This window comes from Mesoplodon bidens, assembly GCF_964165515.1.
Source record: "Mesoplodon bidens genome assembly, chromosome: 10".
Classification (NCBI taxonomy): domain Eukaryota; kingdom Metazoa; phylum Chordata; class Mammalia; order Artiodactyla; family Ziphiidae; genus Mesoplodon; species Mesoplodon bidens.
Genome location: NC_138172.1, coordinates 44,376,652 through 44,394,781, shown reverse-complemented (window position 1 = coordinate 44,394,781; position 18,130 = coordinate 44,376,652). Strand labels below are relative to the sequence as shown.

Genomic DNA, 18,130 nt, shown 5'->3' with positions numbered 1-18,130 from the left:
CCAGCTCCTCTGGAAACATAAAGGCGCATCCCTGAATCAGAGCTTGACATTTGTTGTTCCCTCCACCTTGCTTGATATTACCCCAAAGAGCAGCCCAGCTCCCTCCCTCACCTCCAGCCAGTCTCTGCTCAAGTCTTCCCCAACCAGCCCATTCAGAAGAGAGCACCCTGCCCATCCCTGGCCAGTCTCTGTCCCCCTTCCCTGCTTTATTCTTCTTCATGGCTCTCACCACTACCTAATACATATAAATATGTTTGTATTTATTTACTTCCTCTGTTTCTCCTCCCTCTAGGGCAGCACTAGCCAATAGAAATATATTGTGAGACATGTCTAATTTTAAATTTTCTAGTAGCCATACGAAAAAAAAGTAAAAAGAAACAGGAAAAATTAATTTTAATGTCTTTTCTTTAAGCTTGTATATCTAAAACATTGGCACTTCAAAATGTAATCAATATAAAAATTATTAATGAGATACATTACATGTTTTGGTACTAAATTTTTGAGATCTGGTGTGTATGTTACACTCACAGTGCATCTCAATTCAGACTCACCCCATTACAATTGCACAGAAGCCACACGTGGTCGGTCGCTACAGTATGGCTAGCACAGCTCTAGAATATAAACTCCATGGGGCAAAAACTTATTTTGCTCACTGTTATGTAATCCAACAGCTAGAACAGTGCCTGGCACATGGATTTTTTTTTTTTTTTTTTTTTTGCGGTATGCGGGCCTCTCACTGTTGTGGCCTCTCCCGTTGCAGAGCACAGCCTCCGGACACGCAGGCTCAGTAGCCATGGCTCTCGGGCCCAGCCGCTCCGCGGCATGTCGGATCTTCCCAGACCGGGGCACGAACCCGTGTCCCCTGCATCGGCAGGTGGACTCTCAACCACTGCACCACCAGGGAAGCCCAACAGGTGGATTTTTTAAAAATTAAAGTACAGTTGATTTACAATGTCATGTTAATTTCTGCTGTACAGCAAAGTGATTCAGTTATACATATATATACATTCTTTTTACAAATATTCTTTTCCATATGTTTTTTTTTAATGTTATTTACTTTTTATTTATTTATTTTTGGCTGCATTAGGTCTTTGTTGCTGCATGTGGGCTTTCTCTAGTTGCAATGAGCAGGGGCTACTCTTCGTTGAGGTGTGTGGGCTTCTCATTGCGGTGGCTTCTCTTGTTGCAGAGCACGGGCTCTAGGTGTGTGGGCTTCAGTAGTTGTGGCATGTAGGCTCAGTAGTTGTGGCTCGCGGGCTCTAGAGTTCAGGCTCAGTAGTTGTGGCACATGGGCTTAGTTGCTCTGCGGCATGTGGGATCTTTCTGGACCAGGGCTTGAACCTGTGTCCCCTGCCTTGGCAGCTGGATTCTTAACCACTGTGCCACCAGGGAAGCCCCTCCATTATGGTTTATCATAGGATATTGAATGTAGTGCTCTGTGCTATACAGTATGACCCTGTTGTTTATCCATTCTATATATAAAAGCTTACATCTGCTAACCCCAACCTCCCACTCCATCCCTCCCCCCAGCCCCCTCCCCCTTGGCAACCACAAATCTGTTCTCTATGTCTGTGAGTCTGTTTCCATTTCATAGATAGGTTCATTTGTGTCATATTTTAGATTCCACATGTAAGTGATATCTTATGGTATTTGTCTTTCTCTTTCTGACTTACTTCACTTAGTATGATAATCTCTAGTTGCATCCATGTTGCTGCAAATGGCATTATTTCATTCTTTTTTATGGCTGAGTAGTATTCCATTGTATATATATATACCACATCTTCGTTATCCATTTATCTGTCAATGGACCTTTAGGTTGTTTCCATGTCTTGGCTATTGTGAATAGTGCTGCTACGAACATAAGCATGCATGTATCTTTTTGGATTAGAGTTTTGTCTGGATATATGCCCAGGAATGGGATTGCTGGATCATATGGTAATTGTATTTTTAGTTTTCTGAGGAACCTCCATACTGTTTTCCATAGTGGCTGTACCAACTTATATTCCCACCAACAGTGTAGGAGGGTTCACATTTCTCCACACCCTCTCTAGCATTCATTATTTGTAGACTTTTTAATGATGGCCATTCTGCCCGGTGTGAGGTTCTGATTTGCATTCCTCTAATAATTAGCAATGTTGAGCATCTTTTCATGTGCCTGTTGGCCATTTGTATTTCTTCTTTGAAGAACTGTCTATTTAAGTCTTCTGCCCACTTTACAAGTGGGTTGTTTGTTTTTTGTTGTTGAGTTGTATGAGCTGTTTGTATATTTTGGAAATTAAGCCCTTGTCAGTCGCATCATTTGCAAATATTTTCTCCCATTCCATAGGTTGTCTTTTCATTTTGTTTAAGGTTTCCTTTGCTATGCAAAAGCTTGTAAGTTTGAGTAGGTCCCATTTGTTTATTTTAGTTTTTATTTCTATTGCCTTGGGAGACTGACCTAAGAAAACATTGGTACGATTTATGTCAGAGAATGTTCTTCCTATGCTCTCTTCTAGGAGTTTTATGCTATCATGTCTTATGTTTAAGTCTTTAGGCCATTTTGAGTTTATTTTTGTGCACGGTGAGAGGGTGTATTCTTACTTCATTGATTTACATGAGGCTGTCCAACTTTCCCAGCACCATTTACTGAAGAGACTATCTTTTTCCCATTGTATATTCTTGCCTCCTTTGTTGCAGATTAATTGACCGTAGGTGTGTGGGTTTATTTCTGGGCTCTCTATTCTGTTCCACTGATCCATATATCTTTTTTTGTGGCACATGGTTTTTAAATCAAATAACTACTTAATTAACAGATTTCTTGTCTTCCATCTAATAAGCACATATTAAATATATACGATATGGGAAAAAAACATGGTGGAAATAAAGTAAATTACACTAGAGTACTTACAAGTAAGGGAGGTAAATATTCTACAGAAACAGAAAGTCTGAGAAACTCCAAGGGCAAAGGAAAACAACCCATGTCAATTTTAAGCAGAGTAGGAAAGAGCATGGTTACAGCTGAAATGGGGCACCACCCTGGAGGACTGGAGGCAGGAGGATCATAGAGAAGGTTACTACAATGACTGGGATGAAAAGTCACGAAAGCTGGACTGGGATAGGGCTGGAAGAGATGCTGAGGAGGCAGAAATAACAGGGCCTGGCCCTGCCCTGTGTGGGGACCAAGTCAGGGGAGGAATTATAAAGACTGAGGTTTTGAGCTCAGTGGCTAAGGAAGGAGACATGACAAACCCGTGGAATCCCAAGGGAAAACAGGTTTATGGAGGAGGGGAGCTCACGATGACTTGCCATCAGGTTCTAACACACAAACCCCAACACATGACCGCACTTCCATCACTCTGACTTCTTCCAAATTTAGGCAGCAACAGTACTTCCAAGAACATCCCACGAGGAAATACCAACTGCAGAGGAGTCACAAGGCCCCCCTCTCTGGGTCTCAGCTTTTCCCTCTATAAAATGAGGAGGGTGATGCTGAGCCAGGTAACCCCATCCCAGCCTGGTGGTCACTTTCCTTGTACCAGGTCCTCAGAGCTCTCTTCCTGCACCATGGTAGCTGAGAGCTCTAACAGAAGATTGTACAGCTATGAATCTAATTCTCTCATTTATATAACACTTTGGTTATTCTTCAGTAGTACCTGCCGACAAGAAAATTAAAGCCAGGAGCAAGCTCGAAACAGCCACTGTCAGCACGAACTCCATCCATTCTAGAGCTAATAATTTACAGGGTGAGCGGCTGAACACAAACTTGACTGTGAGTGTGAACAGTCTCATTTCTGAGCTGACATCGTGATGCCCAGTGTTGAAGCTGGCCAGCCTGACTACAAAGGGAAGGACATTCTTCTTCTGTGTGTTTACATGACATAAAGACTTTGAGCATAGGGCTGGCAGCAAGGAACACTCAGGAAGCCTGTTTCACTTGTCCACGTATGGTTCACTGTACCCAGGTGGGAAATAGAAGCATCTCACCTGAGCCGCTCTTCCTCTTTTTTTCGGAGATTGAAGTCTCGCTGAACCACCTGGAGAACATGCTCTGTTTCATCATCGGTCAGACCAGACAGGTCCAGCTTCCTCCCCATGATTTAACACCAAACACAGACAATGGAACGAGACCTGAGAAATCAAAGGAGAGACCACAAATTGAGGGCAAGGTAAAAGTCCTCCATGGATAAAATCAACCAATGTTGTTATTAAACAAAATTAGACACAGTGTTTACATAAGATAGTATACTGCTCTGCTCTCATACTCAGCAAACATTTACAGACAACTTCAGCAAGACTGTGGAGAAAAAGAGAAGGTAACTGGTCATCAACGGTGTCATTTATCCCAACTCTTAAATTAGAAAAAAATGGATAAAATATTCTTTTCAATAGAATGAAGCATACATGAGACCTGGTGTGGATTTCCACAAAACACCAAAAGACAATATCTAAAACTTCTAAAGTTCTATGGTTTGAAGTTTCAAATTTTAAATATCACACATAATTGTAAGATAAAATAAATCATACTTTAAAAAAATCATAGGGGAATTCCCTGGTGGTCCAGTGGTTAAGATTCCGAGCTTTCACTGCTGGGGGCCCGGGTTCAATCCCTGGTCTGGGAACTAAGATCCCGCAAACCACATGGTCAGGCCAAATAAATAAATAAAAATGTAAAAAAAAATCCTATATATACTATATCCCTTGAAGTTTTTTTTGTTTTTGTTTTTGTTTTTTTTGTGGTACGCGGACCTCTCACCGCTGTGGCCTCTCCCGTTGCGGAGCACAGCCTCCGGACGCGCAGGCTCAGCGGCCATGGCTCACGGGCCCAGCCGCTCCGCGGCATGTGGGATCCCCCTGGACCGGGGCACGAACCCGTGTTCCCTGCATCAGCAGGCGGACTCTCAACCACTGCGCCACCAGGGAAGCCCCTCCCTTGAAGTTTTTATCACATGGCTATGAAATATAAACTAGAAATCAATAAACTCTCCTCTGCAAAAAAAAATACATATATAGTAAAATAATCTTTTTAGACATTTTCTCAGAACTAGAAAAGATGATATTTCAAAGACACACCTCCCAGTGGTGCATACCTAAAAATTATGGGAAACTATTTTTTTTTGTGGTACGCGGGCCTCTCACTGTTGTGGCCTCTCCGGTTGCGGAGCACAGGCTCCGGACGCGCAGGCTCAGCGGCCATGGCTCACGGGCCCAGCAGCTCCGCGGCATGTGGGATCCTCCTGGACCGGGGCACGAACCCGTGTCCCCTGCATCGGCAGGCGGACTCTCAACCACTGCGCCACCAGGGAAGCCCGGAAACTATTTTTTTTTAAATCATTTTTAATGAATGGCTGCACCCAGGGATGAATCAAATACATAATTCCAAAAAACTACCCAGAACTGAAGGGCAGCACAAACATAAATGTAAACATTCTCAACAAAATATTAGTGGAACCAGTGCAGCAAGATTTCAAAAGCATTATTATATAACATGACCAAGTGAGTTTTATCTAAGCAATGCAACGTTGTTTCAGCATTCAAAAATCAATCAGAGTAATCTGCCACATTAACAGAATAAAAGGGAAAAATCATCCGATCATTTCAATAGATACAGAAAAAGCATTTGACAAACTTCCATGCCCATTCATGATAGAAACCCTCTGAAAACTAAGACTAGAAGATACTTCCTCAATCATATAAAAGGCATTAAAAAATAAAAACAACAAAAACCTACAATTAACATCACATTCAATGATGAAAGACTGTTTCCCCCTAAGATCAGGAGAAAGGCAAGAATGACCACCCTTACAACCTGTACTTAATACTGAATGTCTTTATTATAAAGCTACAATAATCGAGGCAGAGTGGTATTGGCATATAGGTAGGTGTACTAATCGGCTAGGGCTGCTGTAACAGCACCACAGACTAGGTGGCTTAAATAACATAAATGTATTTTCTCACAGTCTTGAAGGCTAGAAGTCTGAGATCAAGATGTCGGCAGAGTTGAGTTCTCCTGAAGCCTCTCTCCGTGGCTTATAGATGGCCATCTTCTCCATGTGTCTTCACATGGTCTTCCCTCTGTGCACATCTATGTCTGAATTTTTCCTTCTTATAAGGACACCAATTATATTGGATTAGGGTCCACTCTAACACTCATTCATTTCAACTTAATTGCCTCTCTAAATGTCCTATCTTCCAAACACAGTCACAATCTGAGTTACTGGGGTTAGGACTCCAACATATGAATTTGGCAGGGGACACAACTCAACCTGTAACACTTCACCCTTTGCTCCCCCAGATATCTTGTCCTTCTTACATGTAAATTACATTCACCCCATCCCAACAGCCACCACAGTGCCAACCTATTGCAGCATCAACTCGAAGTCCAAATTCTCATCTCATTATTATCTAAATTAGATATAGGTGAGACTTGAGGTATGATTCATCCTGAGGCAAAATTCGTTTCCCGTTGTGAACCTGTGAAACCAGACAAGTTACCAGCTACCAAAATAGAAAAGTGAGGCAGGCATGGGATAGGCATTCCATTCTAGCTGGGAGAAATTGGAAAGGAGAAAGAAGTTTTAGGTCTCAAGCAAGTCTGAAAGCAGGGCAAATTCCATTAGATTTTTTTTTATTAAGTTATACTTGACATTCAGTACTGTATTAGTTTCAAGTGTACCCCATAGTGATTCAATATTTTTACACATTATGAAATAATCACCACAATGAGTCCAGTTACCTTCATCACCATACAAAGTTGTTTCAGTATTATTAACCATGTTCTCTATGTGTACTTTTTTCCATGCATAATCTCTGATTTGTTTATCTTTTAATAATTATTATCCCTGTGTGTACTTTACATCCCTGTGACTAATTTATTTTATAATTGGATGTTTGTACCTCTTCTTCCCTTCACCTATTTCATCTGTTCCCCCGACCCCCTATTCTCCAGCAACCACCAGTTTGTTCTCTGTATTTATGAGTCTGTTTCTGTTTTGTTTTGTTTGTTTAAGGCTCAAGGATAATCCTCTTGGGCTCCATGCTCTGTCCTCTGAGCCCGCCAGGGTGGCTGTCCCACCCCCTTGGCCCTGGGTGTAGCCACAGCAGCTTGGCCCACCCTTGGTAATTGAGGAGGGACAGCCCCATCCCCCAGGTCATGGTGACAGTGGCACCCCTGCAGACCTCTGATTTGTCTTCAAGACCATTCTTCCCTTTTCCTGAAGGATAATGCATGTTTGTAGCCAAATAGCTCTACTGGCCCATCCTGTAGACTCTCAGAAATCCAGCAGCCTTCCCTCATTTGTCCTGTCTCTGCTTAGTCTAAACTGGCAGTGTTTCTGTTGATATAAATTCTCAAAAACTTTGTCAGCTTCCCATGCAGTTCACAGGGACCAAGCCATCAGACAAGAGGTTCTCTACAGGTCTGTCCTGAATAACCGTGTCTCTATTCTTGGCTTCTGCTGCAATGTTTGACTGGATCCGTGAGCCACACTCTAATTTCTTTAGCAAATGGTTGTCCAGCCACACCCCTGTTGCTCTCTACAGACAGACTTTCTCATTTTTGCAATATGGATAGACAGAATTTTCCAAATCTGCAAGTTCTGGTTCCTTTAGTGTGACAATTCCTTCTTCTATTTACCTTTCTTGTCTCACACCTTATTATAGCAGCAAGGACAAACCAGTCTTTAATACTTATTTTAGAATTCTTCTCAGCTAAATATCCAACCTCATCATCACTTACAATTCTGCTTTCCATAAGACACTAGAACACAATTCAACCAAGTTCTCTGCCGCTTTATAACAAGGAACAGCTTTCCTTCAGTTTCCAATAACATCTTCCTCATTTCCATCTGAGACCAGTACTTCTAACATTCATTTCTACCAGCATTCTGTTCATGATGATATGTGCGTTCTCTAACATGAGAGAAGCTTTCTCTGCAGCTCTCCTCTTTTCTTTCTTATTTTATTTTGCTTTTTGGCCACACTGCCCCGCATGTAGGATCTTAGTTCCCCCACCAGGGATCGAACCTGCACCCCCTGCAGTGGAAGTGCAGAGTCTTAACCACTGGACCACCAGGGAAGTCCTTCCGTTTTTCTTCCTGAGACCTCACTGTAATCACCTTTAACATCCATATTTCTACCAATAGTCTCCTCAAGGCAACCTAGGCTTTTTCTAACATACACCTCAAAACTCTTCCACCCTCTACCCTTAGCCAGTTCCAAAGTCATTTCCACATTTTTATACAGAGGAAGAAACAGAGATGGCAAATACACATATAAAAAGATGCTTAATGTCATTGGTAGCTAGAGAATTGCAATGAAAACCATATTTCACACCCACCAAAATCATCTTTATCAAGTGTTGACAGGAAGTGGGACAATTTTGATAGAGTGAGTAAAAATTGGTACAATCTCTTTATAACACAATTAGGCATCATTTTCAAAGTTGAAGATACATGTACCTTATGAATTAGCATTTCTGCCACACCTAGGTGTATTCCTCAGATATAACCTTGCACATATGCACCAACAGATAGGAATCAGGTTGAATCATAGGAAATAAATAGGAGCCTATAAAAATGCTTATTTCACATAGTTCAACCTAACAGAAGAACATTAGTAACAGTCACATTCAAAATAGCAAAAAATAAAACAAATAAGTAAAACCTGTAAACCACCCCAAACATCCATAAGCAGAAAGAAGGATAAACAAATATTGCATACTTGTTTCATACCAATGGAATACTCCAGTGCAATGAAAAAAGAACATTCTGAAGGTATATTCCACATAGATGAATCTTAAAAGCATGCTGTTGAGATAGAGAAGCCACATATATATGCATGTACAGCATATAAACAGTATGGCTCCTTTTATATAAAGTTCAAAAACACAGAAAGTGAAGAATACATATATTTTTAGGAATAAATGTGATAAAACTATACAGAACAAAATGGGACCTCTGTGGAGGAGAGAAAAGATTTGGCTAGGGATAATCACATTATGGGTGGGGAGAGTGCCTACAGCACCTGCTGGTCTGAGGGAGTGAATTAGAAATAAGGTCCCACCCCTAGGCTGCTCAGGAGAGGGGAAGCTTCATAGCTGCCATCTTCTAGTCTCCCAATGAGCAGGGAGAAACAGATTAGAGGGCACAGGGAAAATGCAGACTGACTTCTTCCTTTAAAACACCCCATTAAAGGTGATAATGGCACTTTGGAGTTTCCCAGAAGGTGACATGTCTGCCCCCTTCATTTCACTTCACTGGCTTTTGGTTCCTGAGAATTCCAAATGAGATTCTAAGATGCCCAGTTAGTACAAGACAGAAGTGACAGCTCTGGTCATATCAAATCTAAAAAGAACAATCAGGACTCAAGAGGGGTAAGTGGTTTCTGTAAAGAAATAAGTAAAGTAGCTGTAAATGGATAAGACAGAGAATAATGAGAAACCCTTTTTGGGAAATGGTAAAAGCTTCTTCCCTTTTCTACAGGAAACACAATTAGATTCCCTGCACAAGAGAAAGAGCATCGTTAGGGCTGGAAAAGCCTCAACGTCCATGAGTCAAAGGTCACGAAAGTATGACTCTTTCATTGCCCAAAGGGAAGTGATTTCCCAGACACAAAACCAGTTCAGATGATCTGACTTCCAGAACCGTGCTCCCGCCCCTGGATTTCTCTGGTTTATACTCAACTAAGATGGTAGCAGAGAGAATACATTTTAAAATTTAGTAATGAGAAAATTAATAAACTTCAAGATTTAATTATATCACCATTTCCCTAATGTGTGTTTCTCAGGTCACTGTTCCCACAAGCGATCTGAGAAAGGAGAGCTCTGTGATGAAATAAAGGTGAGAAATGCCTCAAACTGTATTGCCCTCTGAGGGATACACAGTGCATATAAGCTTATCAGAACCTCTAAGAAGTCTGTCACTAAAGAACCAGTCTGATTTTGTTTATCCCTGTAGTTCTCAAATGCATTTGTCTGCAGATACCTCTTTCTTTAATAACAGCTACCTCTTAACATCCAAAGAAATGACTATTTGGGAATTTTTGCCATAAGTCCATCCCATGATGACAAATTCCAGTAGCTACTCTAATATAATTACTGAATTGATGTAGCTGGGGTTTTTATGCAATTATCATAAGAAGCTACAGAGTTATATGAGCTTTAGAAGAAGCTGATGACTTAAAAAGGAAAGCAAATGGAAACAAATTTAAAGATAGAAAACCAAAATAAAGGTAGAATTGTCTATACTATTCTTGGCTAGAACAACTAGAGGAAGGATACAGATACTTCTATAGGAAACTAGTAAGCACAACCTTGCAAATGAAAAAAACCAGACATTCCAAGAATATGAAATACATACATAATGGGAAGTTCATACACAAGCGACATTCTAGAAAGGAACCTAGAACAGATGGGTCAAGGACAAATGCATGCATGGGATCTTTACAAGTCCACAGTGTGTGTGTGTGTGTGTGTGTGTGTGTGTGTGTGTGTGGTGGTGGTGGTGGTGATGATGATGATGATGCACCTAATACAAAGAGAGAAGTACAGAGATTAACTTGGACTATCCAAAGTCCTAAAAGTAATAAAGGGTAAATACTGCTAGGGCTTCTCTCTTTGACCATGGCTAGATCTTGACTAGAACTGAAAAGAAATTTTTTATTCCTACAAAGGAATCGAAATGTTAGGGCTATCCCATTTAAGGCACTTGTTATCAGGGGGTAAAAAAGGAAAAGAGGGCTTCCCTGGTGGCGCAGTGGTTGAGAGTCCGCCTGCCGATGCAGGGGACGCAGGTTAGTGCCCCGGTCCGGGAAGATCCCACGTGCCGCGGAGCGGCTGGGCCCGTGAGCCATGGCTGCTGGGCCTGCGCGTCCAGAGCCTGTGCTCCGCAACAGGAGAGGCCACAGCAGTGAGAAGCCCACGTAATGCAAAAAAAAAAAAAAAAGGAAAAGAACTTGCCTAGGAAGGAAAGAAAAAAAGCACAAATGGTCCGATATGTACTTTCACTGTGACTTTCTTTGGAGCAAGTGGTGCTTGGGCTGTAAGACTCACTGATCTTCATTCCTTCACCTTCAAGGGTGTTATTCCTGCCATGAACAGCCCATTCTCTGAGACTCATTCTTTACCTGAACACAGGAATGGCCCAGAGGAGACATGGTCACACCACCAGGGCACAGCTGATTGGACCAGGGTTGTCACCTGACCCATACTGGATGTCAGATTCTATCTCCTGGGAATGATATTAACAGGAGTGAGAAAAAGGAATTGAAGAATACTGAATAAATTGTGGTGGATAACTTCCCAAATTTGATGAAAAGTGTTAATCTGCTCATCCAAGAAGCTCAACAAACTCTAGGTAGGATAAATTCAAAGAATGCACATCTAGACACATCATAGTCAAATGGTCAAAAGCCAAAGAAAATACAGAATCTTGAAAGTAAAACAGAAAATGACTCATCACACATGAGGGATCCTCAATAAGGTCAACTGCTGACTTCTTATCAGGAATCTTGGAGGCCAGAAGGTATTGAGATGATATATTCAAAGAACTGAAAGGAAAAGACTATTATCCAAAAATTCTATATCCAGAAAAGTATCCTTCAAAAATGAAGGATAAATTAAGACAATTAAGGCATTCCAGATAAGCAAAAACAGAGAGACTTTATCACTAGCAGACCTGCCTTACAAGAAATACTAAAGGAAGTCTTTGTAGCAAAGACTGACAGAATTAAAGGAAGAAATGGACAATTCAGCAATAATCATTAGAGATTTCGATATCTACCTTCAATAATAGATAGAACAACTAGCAAAACATCAGCAAGGATATAGAAGATTTAAGCCATATTATAAGCCACCTAGATCTAATGGACATCTACAAAACACTCTACACGATGGTACAACATATATTCTTCTCAAGTGTACGTGGAATATTCCCCAGATAGACCATATATTAGGCTGTAAAATAAATCTCAATACATTTAAAGGAGTTGAGTAATATAAAATCTGTTCTCTAACTACAATGGAAGAAAATTAGAAATTAATAACAGAAAGAAATCTGGGACATTCACTTGTATATGGAAATTAAACAATGTACTCTAAATAACCAAAGGGTCAAGAGAAATAAGAAAATACCTTGAGATAAATAAAAATGAAAACACATGTACCAAAATTTATGGGATGCAGCTAAACCAGTGCTTAGGGGTAAATTTATAGCTATAAACACCTATTTTAAAAAGGAAGCATCACAAATCAATAACCTCACCTTCTACCTTGAGACTAAAAAAAAAAAAAAAAGCAAACTGAACCCAAGTAAGCAGAAGGAAGGAAATAATAAAGACAAATCGATGGAATAGAAAAACAATAGAGAGAAATCAACAAAACCCAAAGTTAGTTCTTTGAAAAGATCAACAAAATTGACAAACCTTTGGCAAGGCTGACCAAGAAAAAAACCAAAAGATTCAAATTACTAAAATCAGGAATGAAAGAGGGCCATCACTATTGACTTTACAGAAATAAAAAGAATTTTAAAGGAATACTGTGAATAGTTGTATGCCAGAAAATTAGATAACCTAGATGAAATGAAAAAAATCCTAGAAAAACACGTACAAAAACTGACTCAAGACAAAATCCTGAATAGATCTATAACTAGTAAAGATATTGAATTAGTAATCAAAAACTTCCACAAAGAAAAGCGAAGGGCTAGGTGGCTTCACTGGTGAATTTTACCAAACATTTAAAGAAAAATTAACACCAGTCCTTCACAAACTCTTCCCCAAAAAATAGAAGAGGAGGAAACGCTTCTTAACCCATTTTAAGAAGCCAGTATTATCCTGATACCAAAAACAGACAAGGATATCACAATAAAATAAAACTATAAACCAATATCCCTTACGAATATAGATGAAAAAATCCTCAACAAAATATTAGCAAACAAAATCCAGCAACATACAAAAAAGGATTATGTACACCATAACAAAGTGGGATTTATGCCAGGAATGCAAGATTGGTTAAACATGTGAAAATCAATGAATATGATATAGCATATTAATAGAATAAAGGACAAAGATCACATAATCTTAATTAATACAGAAAAACATTTGATAGAATCCAATACTCTTTCTGATATAAATACTTAACAAACTAGGAATAGAAGGGAGCTTTCTTGAATTGATTAAGGCTGTCTACAAAAAACTCACAGCCAACATCATGCTCAATGTAATGAATAGATGCTTTCCCCCCAAATGTCATGAACACAACAAGATTGTCACTTTTACCATTTCTATTCAGTATTGTACTAGAGGTTCTAGCCAGGGCAATAGGCAGGAAAAAGAACTAAAAAGCATCTAAATTGGGAAGGAAAAATTGGGATTATCTATATTCAGAGAAAACATTCATCTCATATATAGAAAATTCTAAGGAATACACATACACGAAACCAATTAAAACCAGAAAACTGAGATCAGCAAGGTTGCAAGATACAAGATCAGTATACACAATCATATTTCTATACACTATAAATGAACACTTCAAAAAATGAAATTAAGAAAACAATTCTATTTACAATAGCATCAAAAAAATAAAATACTTATGAGTAATTTTATCACAAGAAGCTTAAGACTTGTACACTAAACACAGGAAACACATCGCATGGATTGGAAGACAATGTTAAGATAGCAGAACTTTCAAAATTGATTTACAGATTCAACACAATTCTTATCAAAATCCCAGCTTCTTTTTTTGCAAGAACTGAGAAGCTGATCCAAAAATTCATATGGAAATGTAAGGGCCAAGAGAATCCAATACAATCTTGATTGCTAAATGAATGAAAAAATTTAAAAAGTAATTCCCTCTGGCCCCAGGGACACTCTGGCCTATGAATGGCTGTCCCCAGGCATACTCTGCAGACTAAAATTCTACAAGGGACCCTTGCAGAAAAAGGGTCAAATCTGCAGAAAAGCCAGATCAGCTCCAAGCCTAGCTGCACGGGGAACCTATGGCTTCCTATAGTCTGGATGCCATCACCCTGAGACTGCCAGGCATCAGCTCTTATAGCCCCTGTGACCTCCATCTGAACCACTGACCCTCCTGATACCTCATGGAGGCTCCAAGCTCATGGTATTTGAGGCAAAACTTCCTTCCCCATTAAACAGAAGTGATACTATGATTTCATCTCTGGCAAATGAGAGCAGCTCTAGAAGTTGAAAATTGGTGGGGAGATCTCATTATCCCTATCCATTTGAGAGTTGATGGCATTTTCTACCTATTAGATCCTGGTGGAAACTTCTTCAGAAGTAAGGATGGTAAAAATGGGGGAGCCGCTGCCACAGCCTCTGCTGGCAACAGGTATTGGGAGATATTTCAGATGGTATTAGATGGGCACACACACACCCTGAGCACAGAGTGGAAGGAGTTAGCAGGAGGAGGGGGGTGGAAGGGAAATAAAATTGGAGACTAAACCAGTCGTTCTCAACTGAGCACCATATTGCCTCCAAGGAGATAATCAGCAATATCTGGGGAAATTTTGGGTTGTTTCTAATAGGGGTGTGCTACTGGCATCTAGGGGGTAGAGGCCAGGGGTTGCTACTAAACATCCTATGATGCACAGGACAGCTCCCTGCAACAAAGAATTATCTGGTCCAAAATGTCAGTAATGCCAAGGTTGAGAAAACCTGGTCTAAACTGAAAGCTACATAGCTGTCAGCCTCTTACTATGTGCTTCCCAGTAGCCCGAGGTATGCCCAGCAGAGTTCACAAAGGGGCCTTCACTACTGCTACAGTACAGGCCTTCACACTGAAATTACACCATTGGTTCTCCTGGCTCTCAGGCTTCCGACTCAGACTGTAACTACATCACTGGCTCTCCTGGGTCTCCAGCTGCATATCTTGGGATTTGTGAGCCTACATGATCATGTGATCCAATTCCTTATAATAAATCTTTTTATTTTATACATATACACACACACATATATATACAGACACACATATCCTATTGGTTCTGTTTTTCTGGAAACTCTGGCTAATACAGACACATATACACATTACACATTACTGGCAAATAAATGACCTGGTTTATAAACCTTGATTGCATTTTTCTGGCCTTATCTGCAATGACCAAACTAACAGGTCTGTAGTAGAGCCCCATGCATTTCTCTGCCATCTTGAATTAGAGCAATGCCTACAATCCCCTGCTTTTGTTTTCTGAGCCTTTGGTCACAGTGGAAGCCCTGCAATGCCTCTCCTGCCTTTTGGGCTTTTTCTCTGTCTGCTTCCCATCCTTTGGGTGTTTTCATGTTGATCCCTTGCACAGAGGACAGCTAATGAACACTCGATAAAAATACACAGCTCTTCAGCCCACTGAGAATTTCCTCTTCCGTTTCAACTGGATAATGATGCTCTTTGCTCCCTCTATTTATATAAAAGTCTGGTACACTTCTTCTGACTGTAATAAAAGTGTGACAAGATAAGAGTTGACAGCTGGCTGCATTTGGAACTTGACCACATAAGACTGTGAAAAAATATGCATTAAAACTTCACTAATTCAGACTTCATCAATTCCAAATTTGTGATCAAACATGGTAGGCTAAAATTCACCATTCCATTTGTTCTCAAAACACAGGGATTAAGACAATGAATAGTAGATGAGAAAAGGAGAATATTTACCTTCCAAAGAGAGCAAATTATTATCAGGTACTTACTTAGAAGTATCAATTTATATGTAAACAGCACAATTACTGTATAAGCAAATAACAGCTGCAGAGCCTGGGTTTTTAGTATGCAAACCTCAGAGGGTTCCCCTAGTCATGCACATTGGGACTTAATCTCAGGACCCAGGGTGAGTACTGTTTGTTCACACCTTCACTGAGTAGAGGCTGGGACAGCTGGCGATAAAGGATAATCAGGCCCAAAGTGGTAAGGGCTACCTGAGGAATGGGCCGGGAGTCATTGCCCCTGGATCAGGGGAAAGAGGGAGGGCAGGAGCCAGAGATGGAGAGACTTCCGGTGTCAGTCCTGCCTCGGCCAGGGCCCTTAGGTGGGGCAAGGGTTGGCAGGTATCCAGGCTGAGGGAGGAGCACAGGCAGAAGCTTCCCTTAGCGATGGGCATATCACTCAATATGTCTGCTGCAGGGTTGCAGAGGGAGTCTGTGAAGCTCTGTTAAAGAGCTTGGACTTCACCCAAGGGCCCTGGGAGCCACTTTAGGGTCCTAAACAGGCGAGCAACCTTAGATACAGCGTTTGTGCTTTCCTGGAGTCACATGGGTAGTGGTGGGAAACTGGGATGGAGGTGAACAGGGACAGAGGCAGTCACCTGGAAGCCACTGCAGTTGTCTAGGTGGGAGCTCGAAGTTGAGAAGAAAGCAGAGAAAATGACTCAAAGCTGCCTATTTACTCCTTGATTAAACTCTTGCCTCTTGGAAAATGTTCAGGCAGGTCAAAGTTCAACTCCCAATGGGCAGCTCCTTCCCTCTCCCTCCTCCTTCCCAAGATGGCATCTGGCAGGAGGGGCAGGCTTTACTGCTCTTGGCAATAAAGACCAGTACACACACAGTCCTTCTAGGCTGGGCTCTGCCATGGGGGCTGGTCTGGTGTCTGGACTATAACTATCTAAAGGGGGAACCGGTCTTCTTTGTCCTTTGTCATGAGTGGCGTGCTCAGCTGTTACTTGTGGGTTGGTGACATTTGTTTGTTGATTCATTGATCTGAGAGCAGCCTATCAAAAAGAACTCTTGCCAAGTTTCACCAAGTCCTGCCACAGTGCTGTTACTAAGTGTCAACTATTCTGTGCCAAATAAGATCATCCAAAATGCCTACCAAATGTCTAAAACTCAATAAATGACTTTGAAACTCAGAGATATAGTCTATACATGAGTAGAAAGCAAAATGGCCTCAGTAAGCTAAAGGAAGACAAAGAAATAGAGATAACATCTTAAAGAAGAGGAAATGAAGTGTATGGAAATAGTAAACTCCCAAATGAGGGGTACTTTTCAAATGTGTGGTAAAAAGTCAGTTTCTAAACCAGCTCCCACTGTAATTCAAGCCCTGTGTGCCAAGAGCAGACATCTGTGCCCTAAGCAGCGCCTCCTCCAGGCCCTAGAGTGAGACAGAATCAGCACACTGCCTCTCCAGCAGCAGCCTCAGTCCCAACCACATAGTTTAGCCTGTTGTTTCTCTGATAGGTTGTTCTAGACTGTCTACAGCTGTTGTTTTATTGTTATTGTTATTATTTTAATCATCATTTAGCCTTTCAGTAAAAACAGAGGCTTGAAGCTTGGTGGGAGTTTTTGCATTTTGGAGACGACACATAGAAACATACAAGTACGCTGCTCTCAGCCATTTACTATGTAAACTGTAAGCATCCAGTTTTGAGTGGGGCCCAGAGCTAGAGAATATTTACCTTCTAAAGAGAGCAAATTATTATCAGGTACTTACTTAGAAGTATCAATTTATATGTAAACAGTCCAGGCAGCACTACCAGAGGCTCTGTCCCTTGGTTTATGCAGGACCCAACAGATGCAATGATATCAAAGTGTCCACAGCAAAGAGAGATGCCATACAGGACCTCTGGGAAGCTCTAGGAGAAGCACCGCAAAGGCTTTCAAGGGTGTGTTAAAGCAGAACTACACCCTCCTCTACAGGTAACAATTCTCCTATTGAGAAATAGCTCATGCTTGCTACCAGGCCCTGGTACTGAATGCCTAACTAGGAGACATCAAGTGACCATGTGACCAGCAGAAGCTAGCTCTGAGCTGCTTGTTAGGCTTGGTGTGCACAGTAGGGACCCAACGTCAAGTGGAAATGCTATATAAGAAATTAGACCCAATTGTTCCAGAAGGTGTAAGTTGCATGGGCAGGTGACTCAGACTCCCATGTCTCCTGTGTCTGCTGCGATGTCTCCTCTCCCTCAATCCACAGCTACGTCCTCATAGAAAGTTCCTGGTGATCAACCAACATAAGAGGAAAAACCTCAGTCTGGATTTGTGGATGATTCTGTAAGAAATCACTGACACCCACCAGAAGTGGACAGCTGTAGCATTACAGCCCCAGTCAGGGGTGACCCTGAAGGATAGCAGTGAGGGGCCACCCTGCTGGTGGGCAGGATTTCAAGCTGTATACTGATCTTCCACATTGTCTGGACCTAGAGATGTCTGGAAGAATGGA

General features: G+C 41.2%; 2 protein-coding genes across 2 annotated transcripts in view; one reads left to right on the top strand and one right to left on the bottom strand.

Moving 5' to 3' along the window:
- MYRIP (myosin VIIA and Rab interacting protein) overlaps positions 1–4,101 on the bottom strand; it is a 182,543-nt gene extending 178,442 nt beyond the window's left edge. The window contains exon 1 of the mRNA XM_081246728.1: positions 3,964–4,101. Coding sequence (XP_081102854.1) covers positions 3,964–4,073 — 110 coding nt within the window. The 5' untranslated portion in view covers positions 4,074–4,101. The remainder of the gene's footprint in view (positions 1–3,963) is intronic.
- The window catches only part of LOC308623932 (uncharacterized protein), a 438,061-nt gene that overhangs the window by 294,718 nt on the left and 125,213 nt on the right, over positions 1–18,130 (top strand). The window lies entirely within an intron of this gene.